The 26,465-nt window shown below is 50.2% G+C and overlaps 1 protein-coding gene and 1 long non-coding RNA gene across 4 annotated transcripts in view; one reads left to right on the top strand and one right to left on the bottom strand.

The window, feature by feature from the left end:
• ATP9A (ATPase phospholipid transporting 9A (putative)) overlaps positions 1–26,465 on the bottom strand; it is a 130,785-nt gene that overhangs the window by 41,050 nt on the left and 63,270 nt on the right. For all 3 annotated transcript variants that reach the window (XM_023251092.2, XM_019826353.2, XM_006929657.3), the window contains exons 10-14: positions 22,887–22,963; positions 20,842–21,002; positions 19,710–19,852; positions 18,644–18,756; positions 10,679–10,891 (exon numbers count right to left, since the gene is read on the bottom strand). In XM_023251092.2, the coding sequence (XP_023106860.2) occupies positions 10,679–10,891; positions 18,644–18,756; positions 19,710–19,852; positions 20,842–21,002; positions 22,887–22,963 (707 nt within the window). The remainder of the gene's footprint in view (positions 1–10,678; positions 10,892–18,643; positions 18,757–19,709; positions 19,853–20,841; positions 21,003–22,886; positions 22,964–26,465) is intronic.
• LOC109497932 lies at positions 15,677–24,735 on the top strand. The gene is made up of 3 exons (XR_002154399.2): positions 15,677–16,102; positions 16,649–17,086; positions 23,762–24,735. It is a non-coding gene; the product is annotated as an uncharacterized LOC109497932 (long non-coding RNA).

The following is a 26,465-nucleotide window of genomic DNA, read 5'->3' as shown; positions in this document are numbered from 1 at the left end:
GACCTCTGTTTTCTGAACTCACCCTGGGGCAAAAACAAGGCAGCAGGAGGGCAAAGCCCCACCCACCTCCTAAATCTTTCTCCCTCATTTGCACACACGTCTGAATGCAGTCATTGTCCAACAGCCCGGAGCACAGGTACAAGGAGGCATTTAAGGAAGGGCACCCCTGAGCAATGAATGTGGTCCTGGAGGGAAAAACCTCAGGTCCGCACAAGGGCTGAGAAGGCAGGACCCCAGCAAGGCCACAGGTTTGCCCTTCCCCGGGGTGGTTTTTATCCTCACTCTCTGCAACACGGTTACAAAGATGCAAAAAGAGACACCTGGAGCCTTTTACACACACTTACACACACACACACACACACACTCCGAGATGTGCAGAGATTAAACCCGTCAGGCTATGTCAGGACATCAAAATTTAAGATGGACGAAGCGGGAGACAAAATAAATAATCTGTGGTGTACCTAAACAGCAGGAAAGAGCATAGCCATTAAAAATCCTATCACAGGGGCGCCTGGGTGGCTCAGTCGGTTAAGTGTCTTAACGGACTTAGCTCAGGTCATGATCTCACAGTCCATGAGTTCAAGCCCCACGTTGGGCTCTGTGCTGACGACTCAGAGCCTGAAGCCTGCTACAGACTCTTGTTTCTCCCTCTCTGTCTGCCCCTCCCCTGCTTGCTGTCTCTCTCCCTCTCTCAACAATAAACATTAAAAAAATTTTTTTAGGGGCGCCTGGGTGGCGCAGTCGGCTAAGCGTCCGACTTCAGCCAGGTCACGATCTCGCGATCCGTGAGTTCGAGCCCCGCGTCGGGCTCTGGGCTGACCGCTCGGAGCCTGGAGCCTGTTTCCGATTCTGTGTCTCCCTCTCTCTCTGCCCCTCCCCCGTTCATGCTCTGTCTCTCTCTGTCCCAAAAATAAATAAACGTTGAAAATAATAAACGTTAATAAAATAAAAATCCTATCACAGATGGCTACTGGACAGGGATAAGACAATATATTACCAGGTGGACAAATCAAGATAGAATATGGAATGACTAAACATTTAAATTATAGGTATGGAAGAGAGAGGAAAAATACCAAAATAGTTTTTTTTCTCTAATTGTTTACCTTTTCTATAACAAGCCTATGTTACACTTATAAAATCTGCTTCTCGCTGAGCTGTATCTTCACTGTACTTTTTTTTTACGATTTTATTTTTTTAAGTAATCTCTGCACCCAATGCGGGGCTTGAACCCACAACCCCGAGATCAAGAGTCGCCCGCTCCGCTGACTGAGCCAGCCAGGCGCCCGTTCACCATACTTTTCTATCTCCCAGCAAGGTGACACGGGCTCAGGAATGGCCTCCTTGGCAGACTCTGCCATCGATGGGGGGACCTGTGCACACAGCTCTTTGTTGATCTCTCGTGCTGTCTGTAAGAGGGCTGTTTCAAGGTCACTGGAGATCAGAGGAGAAACATACCCTTTTGGTTTGTCTTTCTAAGGACAGGGCCCTGGAGAGATGGGTGGTGAAGACAAGGCACTCGGGGGGCTCCCAGAAGTTTTCTTAGCACCCAGTGTGTTAGCTTCTCCAGATGAGACAGAGGGAAGGGATCAAAAAACACACTTCACGGAGCCTGGGAGGCAAACAGACCCCGAATGCTGGCTCAGAACAGGCCAGAATAACCAGACGCTCTGGAAGCTCACCCAACATCAGCCTGAAGCTCCCAACACAGGTGCACAGCACTCAGTAGTGTTTCGTGAGCGACAAACATGCGAGCCCTCCTCCCACGGGCAGAGAAGCAGTATTGCAGTCACAGAACCAGCCCCGGGACGCGGGCTGCCTGGTTTTCGTCTCGCCAGCCACATGGCCTTGGGGACACCCATCAGCTAACCTACGCCTCATCCGCTAAATGGGCACCACCGCAGTACCCGTGAGCCGTAGGAGGTGCCCAGAGCACAGTGCCCCTGGCACACCAAGCAGGAACTCGGCAGGTGGCCGTGTCTTACTGTCATCAGCTCACTGGCGATTTGCCCCAAATCACCCCACTAAGGAACCTTCTTGCACTGCTGGTGGGAATGCACACTGGTGCAGCGACTGTGGAAAACAGGATGAAGCCTCCTCGAAAAGTTACAAAGTAGGGGCGTCTGGCTGGCTCAGTCGGTAGAGCATGCAACTCTTGGTCTTGGGGTCGTGAGTTCGAGCCCTCCATCGGGCAGAGAGATTAGTTAAAAAAGAATAAAAATAAAATTAAATTAAGTTAAATTAAAAGTTAAAAATAGAACTACTCGGGGCACCTGGGTGGTTCAGTCGGTTAAGTGTCAACTCTTTTTTTTTTTTGTCAACTCTTGGTTTGGGCTCAGGTCGTGATCTCATGGTCGTGAGACTGAGCCCTGCCTGTGTCAGGCTCCATGACGGGCGTGAAGCCTGTTCAAGATTCTCTCCCCGCCTTTCCTTTCGCCCCTCCCCCACCTGCGCGCGCGCGCACACTCTCTCTCTCTCTCTCTCTCTCTCTCTCTCTCTCTCGGAAAAATTAAACGGAACTAGCCTACAACCAGTAATCACGCTACTGGGTATTTACCCCAAAAATAAAACAACAAAAGAATATACGCACCCCTGTTATTTACAACAGCCAAACTATGGAAGTAGTCCAAGTGTCCACTGACAGATGAATGGATAAAGAAGTGAGAGATGATCTATAAAGAATATCCCACTGTGTGCGCGTGTCTGTATGGAATACGGAGTATTATTCAGCCCTAAAACAAGAATGCAATCTTGCCATTTGCAATCACAGGGATGGAGTGAGAAAGTATAATGCTGAGCAAAATAAGTCAGAGAAAGAGAAGTATCGTATGATTTCACTTAGGTGCGGAATTAAAACAAAACAAATGAGCAAGGTAGGGGTGGGAAGAGAGAGAAACAAGCCAAGAAGCGGACTTCTATAGAGAACACACTGATGGTTACCGGAGGACAGATGGATGGGGGTTGGGGGATGGGGATTGAGTACACTTAGGATGAGCACCGGGTGGGGTCTGAAATTGCTGAAACATTATATTGTACACCTGAAACTACTATTACACTGTACGTCAGCTATGCTGGAATTAAAATTAAAAATTTTTTTAAATTCAAAAACTAAGTAAAATGGGGTGCCTAGGTGGCTCTGTCGGTTAAACACCCAACTCTTGGTTTCGGCTCACGTCATGATCCCAAGGCTGTGGGATCAAATCCCATGCTGGGCTCTGCACTGAACATGGAACCCATTTGGGATTCTCTCTCCCCCTCCCTCTCCCCCTCCCACTCCCCCTCTCTCTCTGCTCCACCCCTTCCCCCCCGCCGCCCGCCAAAGAAATAAAAATAAAAATAAAATCCCCCCGGTAATCAGGTCAGAATGTGGCAATTAAACACAGCCAGCAGCTGCGATCGGGGGTTTCAGGAGGCCAATGTGATGCCCTCGCCTTCCATGAAAGTCAGCAGACAGGAGGGTCTTGAAATGCCATCGAGAGACGATACGAACCCACGGCAACCCAATGTTTTGGTCAACCTCAGGCCTCTACTGATGTCACACCTCAGTGATGCTCCAAGTACTGACATGCTTTAAAAACAAGAGCTATAGGGGCGCCTGGGTGGCTCAGTCGGTTGAGCAGCCGACTTCAGCTCAGGTCATCATCTCGAGGTCCGTGAGTTCAAGCCCCGTGTCGGGCTCTGTGCTGACAGCTCAGAGCCTGGAGCCTGCTTTGGATTCTGTGTCTCCCTCTCTCTCTGCTCCTTCCCCTGTTCATGCTCTGTCTCTCTCTGTCTCAAAAAAATAAATAAACCTTAAAAATATATACATATATTTAAAAACAAGAGCTACTGAAAGCAAGGTACAAAAGTGAATCTATAATCTCCAATGTGCTCTTAATTCTTAAATTTTTAAAAATGTGTCAATAATTAAGGGGCGAGAAAAAATTCTAATATATACAAAGAAAGATCTCTGCATGAATACTCGGTTACTGGTGACAATGGGCGTCTCAGAGAAAGATGTCCAGGAGGGGGAGGTCTTGTGTAGAGGGGGCAAGATGAAGGTTTCAGGGTAAGAAGGAGACACGCTTCTCATCCTATGACACGAGCATGGGGCAGGCTTGCAGAACATCCTATACGCGATGAGAACTTGTAATTAATCGCTCTGAAATTAGCGAGCTATTCAAGGCAGGGCCAAGGCATCGAGAAACTTTCAATCAAAACACACATCACACACACACAGGTACTCACAGGGCACATGTGTGTGCACACACAAGCACCCCTACATATATACAAACACGGATACATAAACACACACACACACTTGTTGCAGACAGAAATCCAACAGGAATGTGACAGCCATAGGATTTGGTAAGGGATGTGACTTCACTCACTTCACCCTCCTTCCTTCCCTGGGCTACACGATGAATCTGTACCACAGAAACATGCAATTATGTTTCTACATAGAGACGCATGTGCTTGGGGAAAATCTATAACAATGTAAACTGTAATCTCTACGTGGTGGATAAAATTAATGTTTATCAACTTCTCTTTTGAATCTACATTGTTACTTTTTCTGTAACGAAGACATAAGTACTTATGATTTCACATGCCTAAAAAAAGTTGTATTTTGTTTTTTTCATATGAAAGAATTCCTGAAAAAGACAAACGAATGGATCGCAGGGTTGATTCTACCTGCCTTAGGAGAGCACCTCCTTGACCATTCACGCCAAGAAACGAACTCGTTAGAAAAAACTGCATCACGACCACGACCCCTCCACCCTCTCCCACTGCACCCCACCCGTGACGCTGACAAACACCTGGGAAGCGACGGAATGCTGTCCGGGCCGGGCACCCAGGAGCACCTCTCTCTGGCCAGATTAGATCTAGTTCATTTCCGCTGGGAGTTACTGCACGGGGGCAGGCAGGGCCCAGCGCCCCTCGGGCTGTAATCAATAGCTGAATAAAGACACGGCAAGCCTTCCAAAGCAGAATGCACACAGGAAACAAATCTAGGAAATCCTGCTTTCTGTTACAGGAAATGAATCCTACCCCAACTGGTAGAAATTATTCAGGCAGCCTCCGAAGTAAAACGAGTGCTGGCCTCTATGTGGATTCCGTACACGTGACCTTGCCTGGACCGGCAATGTTTTATTGATATAGAATTTCAAAGGTGGGATTCTAGACGCAGCCAAGTCGATGCGGAATTCTACAGGGATTTAGAAACAGTACAGCTTTCTGAAAGATTTTGCTGGAACTAGATTTAGCCTCCTTTCTGCCACCTGGTGTATTTATACACAGAGATTTGTATTTTCGGAAGATGCACACTGCATCTTTTGAAATAGTTTGGAAGGCAGGTCAGTGAAATATTAATAGCAGTTACACCTTTAGTTAGTAGGACGACAGCTTGCTTTTTATTTTATCTGTATTTTCACATAATCTGCCATAAACGCGAAATAACTATACGATAATAAATAAAGCTGGCGGGGGGGGGGGGGGACACTGACCTCTGTGGAGACACAAAAGACCAAAAGAAAATACCTCTTTTTTTTCTTTTTTTTCAATCACTACTCGGAATCTTAGAAAACCGAGAGAAATCTGAATCTGAGGGGAATTTATGAACAGGAGCGGAGAAGCACAAAGCGTTCTGTGAAAGATTAACCCTCATGGAAAAACTCTGCCCGGCCCTAAACCAAATATATCAAAGTTGGGTGGGAACCAGGAGCCTGGGACAGGCGTTGAAGGCCTCCCGTACGCGTGCCAATCAACAGCCAAAATTAGGAGCTCACAGGGAGCGGTACTGACCAGATCGCCATTTCTGAAACTTGTTCAAATGCCAATCCCATTAAACCCCCTCCAAGCTACTGGTCCTCCGCCCACAACTACCCAGAATCTGGCCCTCTTAGACATCTATTCAGGGATAGTGTCTCCCAGTTCCAGATGGAAAAGCAAGATCAAATAGACTAAATTCGGTGGAGAGATGATGACAGATCTGAAGTTTTTGGTTACTACAGCACAAGTCTGAAGAAATGGGTCGGATCATCCGTATCCGTCCTCCTCCCACTTTCCCTGGCTCTACACACAAGGCCCATCTCAGAATCTGGCCAAGGGTTGCAACATCCTTCACCCCTGGAAATCTGGTTCAAATGTCAGTGGTCACGGATGAACTGGGTGCACAGTTGTGCTGTTCCATAAACACCAAGCAGACCACAAGGGGTCGCCTTCCAGGAGCCACAATCCAGTGCCCCCAAGAAGGACAGATGACAAGGGGTCATCCCCAGGGGCCACAATCCAGTGCCCCCAAGAAGGACAGATGACAAGGGGTCATCCCCCAGGGGCCACAATCCAGTGCCCCCAAGAAGGACAGATGACAAGGGGTCATCCCCCAGGGGCCACAATCCAGTGCCCCCAAGAAGGACAAATGACAAGGGGTCATCCCCCAGGGGCCACAATCCAGTGCCCCCAAGAAGGACAGATGACAAGGGGTCATCCCCCAGGGGCCACAGTCCAGTGCCCCCAAGAAGGACAGATGACAAGGGGTCATCCCCCAGGGGCCACAATCCAGTGCCCCCAAGAAGGAGAAAGAAGCTACTGGACAGGGAAAGCCACATCCCAAAGTCCTTTAATTTTTGAAGTTTGGAACAGGTTCTCATTGTGGTAACCCCGCCCCTCCCCAAACACCATCAAGCACCAGGCTCACCAATGTTCTCCAATTAGTCTGGACCTTCGAAACACTTCATTTACCAGAGAAGCCCCGTCCCTCCCTAAAATGAACAACAAAAACAACCGGAAGCCCTTGTAACGCTGAGGGAAGAGTAAGATGGTTTAAAAATGATTCTAGGAGGCGCTTGGGTGGCTCAGTCGGTCAAGCGTCCGACTTCAGCTAGGGTCATGATCTCGCAGTTTGTAAGTTCGAGCCCCCATCAGGCTCTGTGCTGACACCTCAGAGTCTGGAGCCTGCTTCCGATTCTGTGTCTCCCTCTCTCTCTCTCTGCCTCTCCCCGGCTCACGCTCTCTCAAAAATAAATAAAAACATTGGGGCGCCTGGGTGGCTCAGTCGGTTAAGCGGCCGACTTCAGCTCAGGTCATGATCTCGCAGTCTGTGGGTTCGAGCCCCGCGTCGGGCTCTGTGCTGACAGTTTGGAGCCTGGAGCCCATTTCAGATTCTGTGTCTCCCTCTCTCTGACCCTCCCCCGTTCATGCTCTGTCTCTGTCTCAAAAATAAATAAACGTTAAAAAAAATTTTTTTAATAAAAATAAATAAATAAATAAAAACATTTAAAAAAAGGTATTGGGGTACATACACATAATTATAAAAAGCTGTCTTTAAGACTATTCAAAAATTTGGGAAGGAGGGATGATGAAATGTCAAGTTTAAAACAGAGGGTATGAAACTCTATGCTAAATTCCCTTTTCAGTTAAAAACATATGAAAAGATATTGGGGGTGCCCAGCTGGCTCAGCCAGTGAAGCATGCGACTCTTGATCTCAGGGTGGTGAGTTCGAGCCCCCTAGTGGATGCAGAGATCTCTCAGAAATAAAATATTAAAAAAGAAAAAAGATATTGGAAGATCACACATCAAAAACTTCTTAGTGGCCTCTAGAAAATAACTTAGTAAAATGACTAAGAGTTCGGGTTCTGACAAGACGTCCCCTGGGTGAAAACCCTGGCCCTGTCACTCAGGGGGCTGCCGCAATACGATGAATCAGCAAGGGGAAGGGAAACTTTGCCGCGTTAGCATCTCTGAGAGCAGGACAGGCCAACAGCACGCGCCTCCGTACAAGGCGCACTGAGGACAGCGGCAACGACACAGACACGGAGCCTGCCCCGTAACTAAGTGTCAGACCCAAACTAAGGAACGTTCTACAAGATAATCGCCTGTATTGCTCAAAAGCGTCAAGGCCATGAAAGTCCAGGAAAGCCGAGGAGCTGTTCCAGATTTAAGGAGACAAGAGGTGTGACAGCAGAATGCAGTTTGTGTTCCTGGGTTGGATTCTGATGGTGGGGGTTGGGGGAGAAGGGGGATTCTTTTTTTTTTTTTCATGAAGTAAGTAGAAGCTAAGTCATGGGACAACTGATGACATTTCAGTAACCCCTGCAGGACAGAGAATTGTACTGTAGCAATGTTAATTTCTGATTCTGATGAATGTCCTTGTTTTTTAGGAAGAAAAAATAAAACACTTAAAAGCAAAAAAAGATTGGGGGCGCCTGGGTGGCCAAGCTGGTTAAGCGTCTAACTTCGGCTCAGGTCATGATCTCAGGGTTCGTGGGTTCAAGCCCCACACTGGGCTCCACACTGCAGTGCAGAACCTGCTTGGGAGTCTCTCAGTCTCTCTCTCTTTCTCTCTCTCTCTCTCTCTCTCTCTCAAAATAAATAAACTTAAAAAAAAAAGGCAAATAAGGATCATGTCTGCAGCTGACTCTTCGAAGGTGAGAGAGACTGATAAAGCACAGGCAGAAAAAGGCTAACATTGGAGGAATCTGAGTAAAGTTTTGGTGAAAGGGGAATTCTAAGTACTAGTTCTTCAACTTTTTTTGTAAGTCTGAAATTATTTCCAGAATAAAAGGTTAAAAAAAAAAATCCAGGTGACTTTAGGCTAAATGTTTAACCTCTCTGTCCTGGATGTTTCTCTTCTGAAAATCGAGATAATAAAAGTACCTCTTAGTTGCTAGAAAGATTAACTAAGATAATACACAGAAAGCACTTCAAATGTGATCTGACGGGTATCAGATGCTCAAGGAAAGTTGCCTATTGTCATCTTTTAAGAACGAGACTGCACGTGACCCAGTTTCTTCTTATAGTTGTCTGAAGTGTCCAAATTTTCTATCCTGAAGTATAATGGCTTTCGTAATCAGAATACAAGTTTTCTGGAAGGGAAGGAGGGAGAAGGAAAAAAGACCAGAATGTTCCCTATGCCTGAATCATACTCACGTCAGGAAGGCAAAGAATAGATTATTTTCATACTGGCCAAGTGCTCTGCTACACGTATGCAGAGTGCTCCCATCATATGAGACCCCGGGAGGAAAAGCAATTAGGGGCTTGTTACAAAAAATAAAGATCAGCCATGCTACGAGACTCTCTGCTCTTGAACATGGAATCAGATGAGTCCTTGTGGTCCTAGCAGAATAATGTGCTCACGTATAAACAACGACGTGGCTGACGAAACTTCATCAGAACGCTTTAGTGTTTCAAAGGACGCCATCGTGAAAGTACAATTGCCTGCAAATCATATATCCCATAAGAGACTCTGGTCTAGAATATACAAAAAAAACTCTTTCAAGTCAACAACAAAAAGACACATAAGTAAAAGGGGGCAAAGGACACTGGAGAGAAGATACACAAATAGCCAAGAAGCACATGAAAAGCTGCTCAGCCTTAGTGGCCATCAGGGAAAAGCAAATGAAAACCCCGAGGGAGAGTTCACTTCACGCTCCCTAGGATGGCCCGAATCAAAAGGCCCGACAAGGACACATGATGGCAAAGAAGGAGGGAAATTGGACCCCTTACACGTGGTTGGCGGGGATGCAAAATAATGTAGCCCCTTTAGAGAGCAGTGTGGCAGTTTCGAAAAGGTCAAACGTGTAGTTTTGACCATACAGCCCGGCAGTCCTACTCCTAAAGATACGCCAAGAGAAATGAAGATTCTCCAAAGATACACCAAACACTTGTGAAACAAAGGTCCGCGGCGGCAAAAGAATAAAAGAAAAAAAGAAGCAACCCGAAAGTCCATCAACTGACAAACGGATACGCAAAATGTAGTATTATCCACACGATGGAACATTATTCGTGCACAGAGAGGCACGAAGGGCTGAGACGTACCATTGCATGGATGCGTCTTGAAAACAAACGCTAAGTGAGAGAAGCCAGACACACGTGTCACATACTGTAAATTTCCATTCGTGTGAAACGTCCAGACTCCGCAAATCCGGAGAGAGCGAGCTGGGGGGGGGGGGGGGGGGGGGGCGGGCAGGAGTCAGGAGAAGATGTGGGATGGAGTGCCTCCTTTAAGGGTGATAAAAACGTTCTCCCCCTGATCGCGTAATGGAGGCCTCAGGCCGCGAGGATACTAAATGGTAAATGGGTAATTGTATGGCATGTGGATTGTATCTTAATAAGGCTGATGTTTTTAAAAAAGGGAAGGTGTGGATTAAACGGGACCCTTATGTGCTGGCCATCTGAATCACAAACAACACCTCTTTGCTATTTGTGCACTTGGAATGGATCTTTTTTTTCTTCTTCTCTTTTTTAATGAAGTACTCTGAGTATCCTCATTGATTTTTAAAAAAAAATTTTTAACGTCTATTCAGTTTTGAGATAGACAGAGACAGGGGGTGGGTGGGGGAGGAGCAGAGAGAGAGGGAGACACAGAATCCGAAACAGGCTCCAGGCTCTGAGCTGTCAGCACAGAGCCCGATGCGGGGCTCGAACTCACGGACTGTGAGATCATGACCTGAGCCAAAGTCGGACGCTCAACTGACCGAGCCCCCTGGGCGCCCCACCTTTGGGACATATCTTAAGTCCGAGAGTGTTTCCTCTAGGGGAAGGAAGTTCTGCATGCGTGTGAAAGTGTGTTTCCCTGGCAGGGCCGCGTCACCCTGGCTCGTGTCTGCTCACAGGTGGCTCCCCGGGGAACCCCACGCCCGGCGTGTGGAACAGAGGCGCACGGCGTCTCTCGGCGCCTCGCCACGCCTGCCGGCGGCTTACCTCGTCCGGGCTGGAGGCCTGGTACACGCGGCAGGAGTCTTCATAGCGCTTCTCAGCCTCGGCCTGGTCGGTCGCACCGTTGGACTCGTACACGGGAGTCACGTTGTGGCAGAGGGCGATGGCCTTCACGGCCTCGTGCACACGGCTACTCATGGTCCGCCGCACCTTGGTGGTGAGCGTGGGGCCCTTCTGAGCAGGCGGGTCCTGGGATTGCTACAGGAAAGACAAAAGAACAAGGAGGATGACTGGAGACACAGAAGGGTCTAGAATGTGTGGAAGAGCAACCATGTGGAGACACTGCTTTTCTTCACGTGGCTTCGATGCACAGCGCTCAGACGACATCTGCAGTGACACTGCGCTCAACGGCAAGTAATTTTCAGGAGCCCAATCATTTACAGCAAAATAGAGGAAAAAATTACAATTCAGGGGATGAGGATAATTCTACCCGTGAACAAGTGAATCCGTCTTCCTTTCGGTGGTGTCAGGGCAGGCGAGGCCGGTGAGGTCAGGGCTTCTCAAGCTGGGTGCTACCGACACGCGGGGAGGATGATTCTCTATTGCAGGGGCTGTCCTGTGCTCCGTATTCAATAGACCTCAGATGCCCTCCCATGGTCCATGGAGCCTACCTGGTCAGCCCCTGCCCACCTCTGTAACCTCCCTTCTTGCCACGTTCCTCGTCCTCCTCTCTGCTCCACCCACACTGGCCTTCCTGTTCTCTGAACAGTGCCACGCTCCTCCCTGCCTCAGGGCCTTTGCACCTGCCTTGCCCTCTGCCGGGCACATCATTTCCCAGATCTCAGCAGGGCTGGCTCACTCCATCTCATCACCGAAGGTCGCGATTCAAATGCTGCATCCTCAGAGAGGCCCTCCGCAAGAGCCCCAGCTTATCTTCCTGCCAGAAGTCATGCTTCCACGCTGCAACGCGGGATGTCGCGTTCCGGCGAAAACCGACTTGATGACCTGACAACTCTCCCGTTAAGCCGTGAGAACGGAACTTGTCCATGTGTGTGTTGTCTGTCACCGCAATCCTAGGGCCCACGGCCGCGCCTGGCATGCACCGGTATTTGAGGAGCAAATGAACAACTTTGTGTTGCTAAGGCGACAGTGGCACATCTTGCCCGGACAGGATTTTTTTTTTTTTTTTTCTATTTCCAGGAAGAAATAAGTATCAAATTGGCCGACATCAGTTCTGGGTTTTACATCACAGTTTGGGACGAAAAGAACCCCTGCAGCATAGTCTTGCTCCACGGCTGAGCCCCGGAAGTCAGAGAAGTTTCGGGAGCGACTGGAGCCCACGGTCCATTAGAAACGTATTTCATCCAGCAGGAGAGAAGGGACCCGATCCTTTCGAATGAATCCTGTCTTCTACCCGTGAACATGTGGTTGCCCAGAATAGAGAACAGATGAGAAGAAACGACTTTCGTTTAATTTTTTAATACTATTTTTAGCAGTGGCATTAGACTCCTCAGGTAATTAGACAATTACTAAATTATTCTGGTCATCCAGGCACACACGGTGCTCCGGCTTCCTGCTCTGTTAACCTTTGGTGCCAAGAGGACACGAGTTTCACTTCCAGGCCAAAGGGCACTGCATGGTTACGATAATTAGGGTAATGAATCAGAACTCCAGTTTAAATGAATCATTATTTGCCAAGTGCTTTTAATTATAAAGAATTTACCTCTAAAATTATAACAAGGACTGAAGATTTACAGAAAGGTCCTCTCCGCTGGAAAGACCAAATCCAGAACGTTCTCTCTGAGCTCTGTAATTTATGTTCTAGCCACAGACGCGTGTCTTCATTTTGCCCACATTCCTCAGCACCTGGACCAAATTATTATCTAACATCAGGGGCAACAGCAAGACCTCTGACCAAGCCATCGCTTTGGCCGGCAAGGTTTGCGGACAGCGGGTTTGAAGGGAAGGACGAGCGAAGGGCATCCTTCGCAAACCTCTGGATTTTACGAGCAATCTGATGTCACGTCTGCAGAAGTCACACGCTTCCAGCAGTATTTCAAATGTGGGCTGGCACAGAGCTTTGGGGTTTTGTATCCCAGGGGAAACCAGACTAGAGCGAGGCAGAGAGAGAAACACAGCCGCTCAGGTCTTTGCAAAGACCTCACTTCCAGATCAGGGCACCATCTGACAACAAGTCAGAAGGCGAGGCTGATTGGCCCCAACCAACACCACAGGGATTGGTATAATGTCCCCACGTTCGTTTGTCTCTCTCCCCAATCAACAATCATCCCCCTTTCCAACCAAGATGTCTCAGGGAGGAGGAATTAGAATTGCCGATTCTGAAACTGGCTTTTAATTCTCAAAGGAAAGGCTCATCCACACACCGAATGGCAATCCACATAGATCATTAAGGTGCTGGGAACTCCCAGGGGCTCCGCCAGCTTCCCCATTCGTATTAGAGCCCGGTCTTCAAACACCCTCACGTTGCCCATATGGAAGAGTTTCACGTCGTACAGTGTTTATCTCCAGCCTCCTCCCCACAGGCCCTTTAACCCACACACATTTCTCCTTACTTAAAAAATACCAGGGGAAAATAAAAACAGATGTGGTATCCACAGAGGCAGGTTACAGCTCTTTTCGCCCTGGGGAGAAACCACCGGTCCTCTCGTGGAAGGGGCACAGCACAGCTCCACATGAGGTCAGAAGCTAGAGGAGGAGTCAAGACCCCCACGTCCAAGGGCCCCTGGCCCCGGCCCTCGGGTGGGAACCTCGCACCACATAATGCTTCGAGGTCATTCGACATATCCCAGCCAACACACGAGACGCAGAGGTGAAAATGAACCATAGACCTCCATTTCTCGTTATCGATCCATGGCAGGGACGCGCCCCAGCGAGAACTCCAGTCTCTGTACCGGAGGAGAGATTAATGCAAAAACTCAATGCTGAGTCACCACAAGCATCCCTTTTCTTTCTGAAATGCGATGAAAACGTCACCACTTACGAGCATGCGTAATACTCACGGATACTAGGAATGGGCCGCCACTGGTAAAAATACACTCACATCAAAGAGGAAGGACTCCTGTTTCGGCAGCCCTGCTTCGCTCCCCAAATAAAGCTCAAAGCTGAGAGCTCATTAACCTCAAAGGGCCACCCCCACAGAGACGGGCTCACACCCACTACTTCCAGATGAGTCCACGGAGGCACAGGATGATTAAGCGGCTGAATAACCACAACGTTTACCGCTCAACAGACATCCTCCAGCATGACACAGGCAGCGCTTTTCAATTTGTTGAAACTGAACCCCACAGAACACCGGGGTTCTCAACATGGGCACTTTCGCCCCTCCCCCCCGTCACGGGGCAGTGTCCGGAGATACTCTTGGTTGTCACAGCTGGGGGAGGGGGTGCTACAGACACCTGGATGGTAGAGGCCAAGGGCGCTGCTGACCATCCCGCGACGCACAGCTCACACAACGAAGAACGATCCGGCCCGATACGTCACTGTGCCCGGGCTGAGAACCGGGGTACAAAGCCAGGGCCTGGACTAGGGTGCGGGAGGGGAGACTTCACCGTGCTAATCCAGAGCTGGATCCCATCGATTCCAAACTGCAGAACTGTGTTCATCACGGACTTCTGCCTGAATTTTTTAAATATCGCATCACCATAGGATTTATCTTGACTGCTGTGTTTGGGGTTGTTGCGGGTTTTTTCCGGCATCTCATTAAGTTTTGCTCCTTGGGGGAAAACCTCAGTCTCCTTACCCTAGTCCTGGCCCTGTTAGAAAACCATTAAAATTATCATAATCACGGACACGAGTGAAAAAAAAGTTAAGTTGGCTCGTGCGTGTGTGTGTGTGCGTGTGAAGAAAAGTAAGTTTGATAGTGATATTCTAACAGTGGTTCTTAACTGGAAACGCTTCTCAGAATAACCAATAAAGATTTTAAGAAATATATATGTTTGGGCCTTCTACACCTAAAGAATGCAGTAAGGCCCAAGCATAGATATAGATAGAGAGAGAGATTTTCTAAACCTCACACACAATTCTGATGCTCCGCTCTAGTTAAAAAGAATTAGGAAAGTATGACGGCTTTGTGTTGAGAAAGAAAAAGAAACATACACAGAAACAAAACATACCTCCCTCCAGACACGCAAAAGCAGAGGAACAGTTTGGCAGTGTAAATCTATGTTTTTTCTTCGTGCCTATCTACATTCTTTATTTCTTCTGCAGCAACGAAATGTATCCTAGGGGCGCCTGGGTGCCTCAGTATCCTAGGGGCGCCTGGGTGCCTCAGTTGGTTAAGCGTCACCCTTCGGCTCAGGTCATGATCTTGCCGTTCATGAGTTCGAGCCCTGTGCAGAACTCTGCCAACGGCTCAGAGCCTAGAGCCTGCTTCTGATTCCCCCTCTCTCTCTCTCTCTCTCTCTGCCCCTCCCCCACGCACACTCTGTGTCTCAAAAATAAACTTTAAAAAAAAAGATAAAAATAAAAATAAATTTTGCTTTAATTTTGAAGATGAAAATAAAGAGTGAATTTTCTTCCGGTACTCCACGGGTCATCTTGCAAACTGTTTTAGAGCCCACGGATTTAGACACTGATGTTCTGAAAAATAAGGGGAAACTTCAGATTCATAGTAGCTGTTTTCAAACACTGCTGTTGTTTGGAAGGCTCCCTTGTTACAAGTTTTATGTTGAGAGATTCTGTCCCAAGTGACCTGACCCAGTTGCTCCAAATACTGGGCTTCGTGAAACACTGGCACAAAAATCCCATTATCCAACTCTAAATTTAAGTGAGTGACTGTAATGGGCTCAGGAGAATCTTTTCGGGTGGTGGGTATATTCCAAAATTGGGTTGTAGTGATCTAATTTAGTTATAGTTCCACAACTCTGTAAACTTACTAACAAAGTTACTGAAAGGGACACAACATAGCTGAATTTTATGGCTGTTTTAAAAACCCGGAAAGCCTCCATAACCCCATCACAAAAGTATTTATGTGCTCACTGCAGGATTTTTAGATGTCATGAGAAAAGAAAGGACACACCTCGCTGAGGTGGGCGGGTACTGTTATTCTGAGCTCACTCCAGTCTCCAGACAACCTAACCCTGTAACACCCAGGCATTTTAAATGCAAGGCCAGGACGGGCAAATCAATTCACGAGCTTCCGCTAAGGAAGGGGTGTGGGGTAGAGTTCATGGTTAAGACGTGTCGTTTTCTGCCTTTTAACACTTTACTATGAGTGCTATCTGTGCTAAGGTGAAAACGGACCATAAAAGCTGAGCTACGCAAATATCCCCGAGAAGGGATGGTTTCTGTAAATACCACAAGCTCATAAAAGCACCACCGAAATGCGCCAGGCTGTGTCTCCTGCCGGGGGACACGCACCGTGACCGTGAAGCTGTGCAGTGTAATCATCAGCCGGCCAGCGGTGCTGAGAAGGGGGCTGGAGAGGCAGGGGTGTCCGGCCAGGCGCTGGTAAGCGTGAGATCCCACACGGTGGACCCCCTCGGGTGGGGCCCAGAAGGCATTTGGGGGCCGATGGTTCAGACGGAAGAGTCCCTTCCGAGGCAGCTCCCCTGCCCTGGGGAGGGAAGGGAAGGGGGGAGGGAGGAGGGTGGGCATGAAGGCCACGCCTGGACCACGGGCAAGTCTCAGCCCCAAGAGGGAGCTGACGGTACAAGGGGGACCCCTGAGCAAGAGAAGCAGGAAAACCGTGCGGGGGGGGGGGGGGGGTCGGGAGGGAGACTGTAGACAGCCGAGCAAGGGAGAGCGGAATTTCGCTCTAGCGAGTGAGAAGGGCTGGGGTGCAGACAGCGAGGGGGAACACCAGTATCTGCAGAGCAATGGAAGCCGGGGGGGGGGGGGGGGGGGGGAAGGGACCGCCTAGGAAGGAGGTACAGGAGCTGGGACAGAGCCCTGGGGGCACCGGTGCCACAGAGGAAGACAGGTCAGAGAGGGGCAGAAACGGGGGTTGGCCGTGGCCTTTCCTTCCTGTCCAACAGAGTCCTCGTGATTTTTTAGGAATCCTAAAGTACATCTTTGAAAACGGTCCATGGACCCGTTTGGAGACGAGCCACAAATGCCCACACGGGGAGCCTCGAAGAAACTACAGGAGTTTCACCACTGACTGTACAGGAGAACTTACATAAATCCAATTAACTGTCCTCCATTTAAAACCCACTCCCACTTCCCAGCTGCATCTCCTGCTCTGCCGTTTTTAGGAGATAACCTGGAAACCCAGGCATGCCTACCAGCGAATGTCCCGGAAAATTAAATGCCCGGTAGAACTGTGCCATGCAGTACTCATGGATTCCACCTTTGACCCCTGTAGAGAAATACTTCCCGCACATTTCTAACTGGATTTCTGACAACAAAATCATCGTCTATTTTGACAAATTTAAGTAAAACAGGGCCTCTTTCTTCTCCTCTCCAAACAAGAGCCACAACATGTACCCGCGGGTAAGCACTTAGCCCTGATGTGTCTCAGAATTACCAAGGCATCCGTTGGTATGTCATCTTATGGTTTTTTTTTTTTAAGTTTATTTATTTTTGAGAGAGAGAGCGAGTGAGCACAAGCAGGGGAGAAGCAGAGAGACAGGGAGAGAGAGAGAATCCCAAGCAGGATGCACCGTTAGCACAGGGCCCAACCCGGGGCTCGAACCCACGAACCATGAGATCGTGACCTGAGCCAAAATCAAGAGTCGGATGCTCAACTGACTGCGCCAGCCAGGCGCCCCCTCATTTTAAGATTAAAACACAGAAACCCAGGGGCACCCGGGTGGCTCCGTCGGTTGGGTGTCTGACTTCGGCTCAGGTCATGATCTCACGGTCCGTGGGTTCGAGCCCCACGTTGGGCTCTGTGCTGATAGCTCGGAGCCTGGAACCTGCTTCGGATTCTGGGTCTCCCTCTCTCTGCTCCTCCCCCACTCAGTCTCTCTCTCTTTCTCTCAAAAATAAACATTAAAAAAATTTTTTAATAATTACACACACACACACACACACACACACACACACACACACACAGAAGCCCAGCCCTCCCCTAATCGTAACACATCAGAATCTCTCGGGTATTCCTTGCTTTTGTTCCATTTTGTATTTAAAACGTCAGCAGCAATTCCGAGGAGCCGAGGTGAGAGCCACTGGTGTGACTTTTAAGGAATGTTAGCAATACCTTTCTGTGAAAAAAGGATCGATTTTGAAAAACTCTGTGGGAAAAAATGTGGGCGCAGCAGCAGAGCGGAAGGCCATCTCTGACAGGCTACTCTCCCGCATGCGGTCGCGGGGTTGACATGGAAGCTGATCGGTGACACTGTTTCAGGAGCAGGTGGCTCATTCCCGCTGCGTTGGCTCCTGACCAGGAACAGGAAGTGACGCGCACCAGGAGGCTCTCAAAGCTATTTCTGGCACTCGGTAAAGGGCAAACAAGTTTCTCTTAGGTTTTTCCTAAGAGCCGTAAGCGTTTCCGTAGAGCAGGTTAACTCTGGGAAGGAGGTAGATGGGGGAAGTCTCAACTGCAGTTTCTTTTTTTCTTTTTTTAATTTTTCTTTAACATGTATTTATTTTTGAGAGAGGCAGAGTGGAAGCTGGGGAGGGGCAGAGAGAGAAGGAGACGCAGAATCCGAAGCAGGCTCCATCCAGGTTCCGAGCTGTCGGCACAGAGCCCAACATGGGGCTCAAACTCACGCACCGTGAGATCATGACCTGAGCTGAAGTCGGACGGCCAACCTACTGAGCCACCCAGGTGCCCTTCAACGGCAATTTCACCCAAAACATAAAGGACCGAAGGTCACCATGGGTTTGGAAGACGAGGTGGGGGCGGGGGGGAGAGCGGGAATGACGGCGAACAGGGATGTGATTTCTCTCCTGGGTGATGAAGACGAAACTATAAACAAACCAAAAACCACTGAAGGGCACACTCTAAACGGGCGAACTGAACAGTGTTACGAACGATAGCTCAACACAAGTGTTAATAAATGCAAAGGAACTGTTTCAAGTGTCAAAACAGAAGGGTTTTACCTGGGTATAAATGCTAAAAATGTGGCTCTGTACTTCGTCCATGGAGTCGAGGCCATAGGCCACGGTGCCCAGATGGAGCCGTTTGAAAACCATCTCATTCTGGGTAAGCGTTCCTGAAACACAAGACAAATCGAGTAACTGTGCCCACATCCTGGGGCTGTCGTTCACCGTGACCACGGCTGCCGTTTCCTGAGAGTTTACTGCTAGGTGTTTGCGCTGGCCTCCACACTGCCCCCGCCGGGCAGACCTCTGTGTTATGTGGCCTGCCCAGAACCTAATTCCTTTTCTTTTGAAACGGCATCCTGGGGTTCCATGGGGACACGACCACCGTCCCTCCCTGGGCGGGTCGGGGTGTCTGAGTCATTCCATCGACCGGGATGGTGGCCCAGGACGTGCACTAGATTCTATGCTGAAGGCGTCTGAACCTCGAGCAGACAGATACCTGGACGGGAGACGAACAGAATCAAGTTCACCCCAGTGACGGGGTCCTACAGAGACCTCCTGCTAATGTACCCAGAAATTCTCTGGTTCTGCTCCCTCCTGCAACCTAATTCCTCTCTGATTTGGTGAGCCACCCCAGACCTTTGTAACGGACGCTCTTTTGTCCCACGGCCGCCAAAGGGTAGAGATGAAGCTTAAGCCCAGGTATCGCCATGCCCCCGGCCTTGCTCGTAGTCACTCTGATATTAAACTGCAAAGTATTTTGGGGTGTGGATCTGAGGGCCTGAAGCCAGACTGCCTGCTCTGTCACCCTGCGCTTCTAACAAGGCAGTAAACCTCCCTGTGCCTCACTTCCTCGTCTGTAAAATGGGGATAAAAATGCCCACAAGATTAGGTGGAGGATTAACGAAACAAGTATAAATGAACGCCCGGAAGAGCGCCCCGTGCGTAATTAGTACCGTGTAAGGCTTTGCTGCTTGACGATGGTGACGACCCTCACGGTCACCGTCACCAAATAATCAGCCCTCATCCAAAGGTCCAGGAGCACCATCTGTAACACCTCCAGAAAGAGAAGCCAGGCACCCGCCTCACCCAGAAGCCTCGGAAGGCCCAGGAAACAGCTCACCTGTCTTGTCTGTGAGCAAGTAGGAAATCCTCCCCAGCTGCTCGGGGATCGTGCTGGAACGAACCACGGTCCCGGGGATTTTCGAGTCCCTCCGAATCACCCAGCTGTACACGATCTTGCCCATGTCCAGGTTGACACGCAGACTAGTCAGAAGACCAGAGCAAACAGGTTAACAACAGCACATCTGCGAGGTTCCTAGGGTCTCTGCAGATGGCGAGGACTCTTAACACGCATCTGGGCCACAACATCTGGAACCCCTGCCTACAGACGCGCGTCTTCGGCTGAATCCCCACATCTGACGAGAGTCAACACCGCTCTCAGATAACTCACCATCCAAGTTTTCACTTTCGTGAAGCGCTTCTATTTTGGACTAAGATAAGACACTGAAAACTTTAAATGCTTTTAAAATACTGAAAGGGTAGTTGTCTTAGTCCTTTTTTTTTTTTTTCCCTAATTACTGGTCCTCTGAGCCAACGTATTTTGATAATGTGCTGCTCTAACTCGTGGCAAAATCTACGTTAACAGATTTACTGCTGAAACCAGTCCTTGCACAGCTCAGCGGCATCAAGTATGATCAGCCTGTTGTACCACCGTCACCCACCGTCCGTCTCCAGAACTTTGTATCTTCCCAAACTGTAATTCCATACCCATGAAACAACGCCCCGTTCTCCCCTTCCTCCTGCCCCTGGAACCCACCCATCTACTCTCCGTCTCCCTGAATTTGACTGCTCTAGGGAGCCCACAGGAGGAGAATCACACAGATTTGTCCTTTGGGGACCGGCTGGTTTCCCTCGGCACAGTGCCTTCAGGGTTCATCCCTGTTGTGGTCCCCTTTGAGCCCGGACTCAGGACCGGTCTCAACGCAGCACTCCCAGCAGCCACTCCCAACCTCTTGAGCCGGCAGAGGAGACAGGACTCTGAGCGGTATCCCTGGCATAAAGCAGGCAAGGCAAGCTCTTCCGAGCAGAGACTGATTCGGGAAAGGATGCTTCAGGGAGGAAGGCGCCCTCCCTCCTGATGCTACAGCCACAGAGCGCGGCTCACATCCTTGACCCTGACAGTTCCCGGTCATCGTTCTTCAAAGGGACCACGAGGAGACAGAAGACAATGTCATGGCTCGTCCTCCGCTTACCTGATGGGAATGATGTTGGAGAACAAGAGGAGGAAGCGGATGATCTGTAGGTACCAACGACCGGCAAAGTGTTGAAGGGCAACCATGACGAGCGACACCACCACCAAAGCACCAAAGAGGATCTTGGTGAGGCAATTCACTTCCAGGTCAAACAGGCCAATCTGCGGGACAAGGCACAAAGGAGAGCTGGTGGGTGCTGGTCCACTGCCCGGAGAATTGGTCCTCCACTCAAGAACACCTCCACCCCGGTGAGTCGGTAGGACCCATCAGCCCCCGGAACCTTTGGTTGAGAATACCGGGCTCTGTGGGCTGGACTTCCTAACAGACATCCAAAGAACCTCAAAGAATTTGGATTTCAATTTTTTTTTTTTTTAACGATTAAGAAGAGTTAGACTTGGAGCACCCGGGTGGCTCAGTCGGTTAAGCAACCGACTCCTGACTGTGGCTCGCGTCATGATCTCACGGTTCGTGGGATCGAGCCCCGCGTCGGGCTCTGCGCTGACAGCTCAGAGCCTGCTTGGGATTCTCTCTCTCCCTCTCTCTCTCGGCCCCTCCCCCACTCGTGCACAGACTCTCTCTCTCTCTCTCTCAAAAATAAACTTAAAAAAGAAAAAAAGAAGATGGAGACTTGCAAACATATAAGCAGGTTACTGCTGCATTTGGTGGCGCTCTGTGTGGCGTGACCTCTGCCATCCGCCACTGCCGCCTGTAAAATGACTCCGCCCCCACCTCTCAGACCCACACCACACGCTGATCCAGCGCTGCCTGAGCTCAGGGCACACACACCGGGGGCACCTGACGTTTAAGGGCTGTATTGCTGAACACGAGGATCTTACCAACTGTGTATTTACGTTAACATGTATGTTAAAAAAAAACGTTAACTGGCACACCAAAGCCAGAACTTCACAGAAACGTGGCCCAGGGTAAGGCTGAAACATCAAACAAACGGCCTTCTGGCTGTAAGGACGGTCATGACGGTGAGTGGCATTCGTTCACAGTGTCGACAGAGGAAATCGTTCTGTACTTTCTGGCTCCTCGAAACTGGAGGAGGGGCCTGGCTGGGAGGGCAGGTCACGGTGCGAAAGAAGCGACAACGGGGCCGCCACCGGGCAGAGGGCACCGTGGACCGCGTTTGCCACAGCCAGCCATCAGCGGGGTGGGGGAACTCGAGGCTGCCCCCTCCTCGCTGTGCGGCTCGGCCGAACGCGGTGCTTCTCAAGGCCACCGCTCGGCTCAGATGAGCCCGTGGAAGTGCCTGGGCTCAGAGGCTGGGGTGAGGGTCAAGTGGGATGCGGGTGAAGGATGGAGAACACACAGCACACGGGTGCTCAACACTTTTAACCTACAAGCTTTAACATTTTTATGAATTCACATACATACATACGCATACCTGCTTATGTGTTACGTGAACGCATCTGTAGATACATAAACACACACACACACACACACACACACACACGTATATGAAAAGACGGTAAGTTTGTATAAATGAAATAACACTGTTAGGTGTTCCTATCTTGATTTTTAATTTTTTTTAAATGTTTATTTATTTTTGAAAAAGAAAGAGCATGAGCAGGAGAGGAGCAGAGAGAGAGACACAGAATGGGAAGCGGGCTCCAGGCTCCGAGCTGTCAAGCACAGAGCCCAACACGAGGCTCGAACCCACGAACCACGAGATCGTGACCTGAGCTGAAGTCGGACGCTCAACTGACCGAGCCACCCAGGCGACCCTACTGTCTTTAAATCTAGCTCCTTGGGGGCGCCTGGGTGGCTCAGTCAGTTGAGTGTCCGACTTCAGCTCAGGTCGCGTCTCACAGACCATGAGTTTGAGCCCTGCATCAGGCTCTCTGCTATCACAGTGGGGTCCGCTTTGGATCCTCTGTCCCCCTCTCTCTCCACCTCCCGTGCTCATGCTCGCTCTCTCTCTCTCAAAAATAAACATAAAAAGCCAAAATCTAGCCCCTCACCCAGACAACACCAATCATCAAGATACATCAAGTCAAAAAGTTCTGACAAGGAGATGCATCTTAGGACCACATACACACCTTACTTCGAGGATTTGAGGTATTCATGACACTCCGGAGTTCTCTGCCCGTGTACAGAACAACACCCACAACGGTACCTAAAATCAGGAAAGCATAATGCAAAGGGCTGTTAACAAGGACGATGATCTATGGCCACAGTGACCAGTATGGTAGCTAGTGGCCACATGAAGCCGTTTAGATTTAAATGCAATTGAAAGTAGTATGTGAAATACAGCGGCCCATTCTCGCTCCACGTTCGCCAGGTTCAAGTGCTCAACAGTCACGGCAAAGATACAGAGCACTTGCACCGTTGCCATAAGGTCCGCTGCTCAGTGCTGGTCTGTGCGGCCCAGCAGCCTGGGGGGGAGTGGAGGTCTGTCCTTTGTGCCTCTGCCCTCAGAGGTCTCCAGAGGTGCCTAGAACATTCCTATCTTCATAAACAATTATGGAAGTTCAAATACACACTCTTCTTATTAGAGCATATTCTTCCCGCTGAGTCCGATTCCTTTCAGACACTGTGTCTTAACGAGACTACTGGGCGGGGGGGGGGAATGTCTGTCCACAAGATAATTCTTTCCTGAGAACTCCCCTGCTCCCTCTCACCCCGCCCCATACCGCGCTTTCTAGAAGTCAACAATTTATAGGAGGAATATCAAAGGCTAGCTGACATTAGAAAAGATGCTCAACTTTGTGAATCATCAAAGAAATGCAAACTAAGCCATTTCAATCCCTATCACAGCAACAGAAATTCCACAGCTTGAGAACATCCAGGGTCAGCCGAGAGGCGGAGAAATGGGTTCTGCCGCACATGCGGTTGGCTGGAGCGTATGTTGGGACAACCTGTTCTGGGGTGAAACTGGCAAGATTAAAAATTTACCACTGTCTGCCCTTTTCAGGGTATGCCGTCACAACTCTCAACACGGTGGGGAAGACAGACAGCGAGGGAGCAAACGAGAACAGGTAGTCACGGACAGCGGCAGGTGCCATGGTGAAGTTCAGGCAGAAGAACGGGAAGGGAGGCCGGAGAAGGCTGCCGGTCTGTGCCGGGTGGTCAGCAAAGCAGTCTCTGAGTTGAGGACACCTGAGCGGAAGCTCGAACCCTGAGAAGGGGCCAGCCCTGCCAAACCTTCAGGGAAGATTCCCAGGAGCACAAGCAACCTAGTCTCTGCTGGAACATCTGAACTCTCCTCCCTCAGAGGGACACGCAAAGCCTCAGAGAGCCTCAAACAGAGTTGGTGGAAGGGCCCGAGCCCAGGTGAAGCACAGGGACTGTGTCCCCCGGACAAAGCCCTGGGAGGAGACGCCAAAGTCCCCCTTCCAAGCTTAATGCACACGATGCGGTTCCCTTCCAGGAAGGCTCAGCAGACGGCAGGCCGGGGAGAGCTCCCTGGAGACTCCCTGGCAGATGGCAGGCTCCAGTGACGCAGGCCTGCGGCCGCGGAGACAGTTAGACTAGGGGTGGCCACGCAGCCACTGCACCCACTCCTGCACAGAGGTGGTGGGTCTCAGTCACCGACGTCCAGGGTCCGAGAGGGTCCTAACCACTAGGGCCTCTGAACGGGTCCCCCGCTGGCGCCAGCCGACCTCAGTGCCTCCCAAGGCCGCTGAAAATGGCCTCCCCCCACCCACCCTCCGCCTGCGCTAAAGACCAAAACCACCTCCACAAGATCCAAAGGCCGGCCACTGTCACCCAGAGAGAAACCACAGACCTGTGCTGGTCTGTACAGCACTTTAAAGGTTTGGGATTCGAGGCGCCTGGGGGCTCAGTCGGGTAAGCGTCCGACTCTTGATTTCGGCTCAGGTCGCAATCTTGCGGTTCAGGAGTTCGAGCCCTGCTTCGGGCCCTATGCAGATAGCGCAGAGCCTGCTTGGAATTTTCTCTCTGCCCCTCCCTCTCCGTCTCTCTCAAAACAAATAAATAAACCTAAATCAATAAAGGTTCTGAATTCATTGCCAACTTTGAAATACAGGAGTTTTCATGGAAAAAAAATTAAGGGGCGCCTGGGCGTCTCGGTCGGTTAAGCGTCCGACTTCAGCTCAGGTCATGCTCTTGCGGTTCACGAGTTCAAGCCCCGTGTCGGGCTCTGTGCTGACAGCTCAGGGCCTGGAGCCTACTTCGGATTCTGTCTCCTCTCTCTCTGCCCCTCCCCCATTCGTTCTCTCTCTCTCTCTCTCTCTCTCTCTCTCTCTCTCTCTGAAACATAAATAAAAACATAAAAAAAAGAGGGGCGCCTGGGTGGCTCAGTCGGTTAAGCGGCCGACTTTGGCTCAGATCGTGATCTCGCGGTCCGTGAGTTCGAGCCCCGCGTCGGGCTCTGTGCTGACAGCTCGGAGCCTGGAGCCTGTTTCAGATTCTGTGTCTCCCTCTCTCTCTGACCCTCCCCCGTTCATGCTCTGTCTGTCTCTGTCTCAAAAATAAATAAATGTTAAAAAATATATAAAATAAAAAAACATAAAAAAAAGAAATTAAGAATTCTGGCTTCTCGCGGAACATCAGAAGATGCGGTGACACTGGGTCCGCGTTTGCCACTGTACTACCAGCAGGTGTGAAGCACAGGCACTCGCTTCAGCCAGGGGAGGCCCTCGGCTCATCCTGGTCCCCACGGGGCCCAATCAAGCCCTTCAAGACTTTCCGACCAGAGCCCCTCCACCCCCCACGCCTGACCCCCACTTCCTGTGCTGTCAGCTCTCCTGACCCTCCACACTGTCACCCTCTGCCATCCGTCTGAGGAGTCAGACGCGTCCCCGTTTGGCCAGCTGGTTTCTTTCCCCAAGTCACACCGCTGCGGTCGGCTTTCACACGGAGTTCTTCCTAACTCTCCACGACAGCGCGGTCCTGGGGTCAGCGCTGCTCTGTGACCCCTTTGTTCCCCATCTGTGACAGGACAAATGCTACCCCCTGAGCGCAAGCCTTCAGAAACGTCTACGGCAGTTAGAATGCTGCTGCAACATTCAAGCATGCGACCAAAGGACGTGTCCCGCCAAGCCTGGGGGCGAGGGGCACGTGGCGTGACTGCATGTGGGTCACACGGTGACCACAATCAACCCGCCAGGCTGGGGTCGGGGGAGGCAGCGGCACAACGGACTGGAGAGTCTGGGAAGAACCGGGCTCCATGACACAGCCGGGCCACCTGCTCTGCCAAGGCCCCAGGCCTCCCCTAAGCCGTCCCTTCCGTGTCTCACCCCAGTGACTCCTCAGCCGAGCGGCCCGGTGGCAGGTTACCGTGGCAACTGCATCCTCTACAGATTGATGCCGAACAATGTCACTGGACCCTACGTGCTGCCTGGCAAGTTTTCTTTTTTTTAAACTTTCAAGTGATAAGAGCAGAGTGACCAAAACACAGGAGTTAGACTCTACAGAGAACAGAGAAGTAAAATCTCATCTAATCAAGGTCATTAAGGACGGCCGTTTCTTGAGTTGAGCACCAGGAAGGAAGTGGCTCGTATGTAACCTCACGGTCGCATTAGAACCACAACGTAGTCAGAGAAGTACTACTGAGAAGCAGGGGAAACTGAGGCCAGCTAAAGAAACGGTAAACGTCCGGCTTCTCAGACTCACTCGAAAACCTGTGCCCGCTGAAGGGCTTGGCAGGTGCTGCT

This window comes from Felis catus, chromosome A3 (genome assembly GCF_018350175.1).
Source record: "Felis catus isolate Fca126 chromosome A3, F.catus_Fca126_mat1.0, whole genome shotgun sequence".
NCBI classification, from domain to species: domain Eukaryota; kingdom Metazoa; phylum Chordata; class Mammalia; order Carnivora; family Felidae; genus Felis; species Felis catus.
The sequence above is the reverse complement of the archived record's forward strand: the minus strand, read 5'-3'. Positions and strand labels throughout refer to the sequence as shown.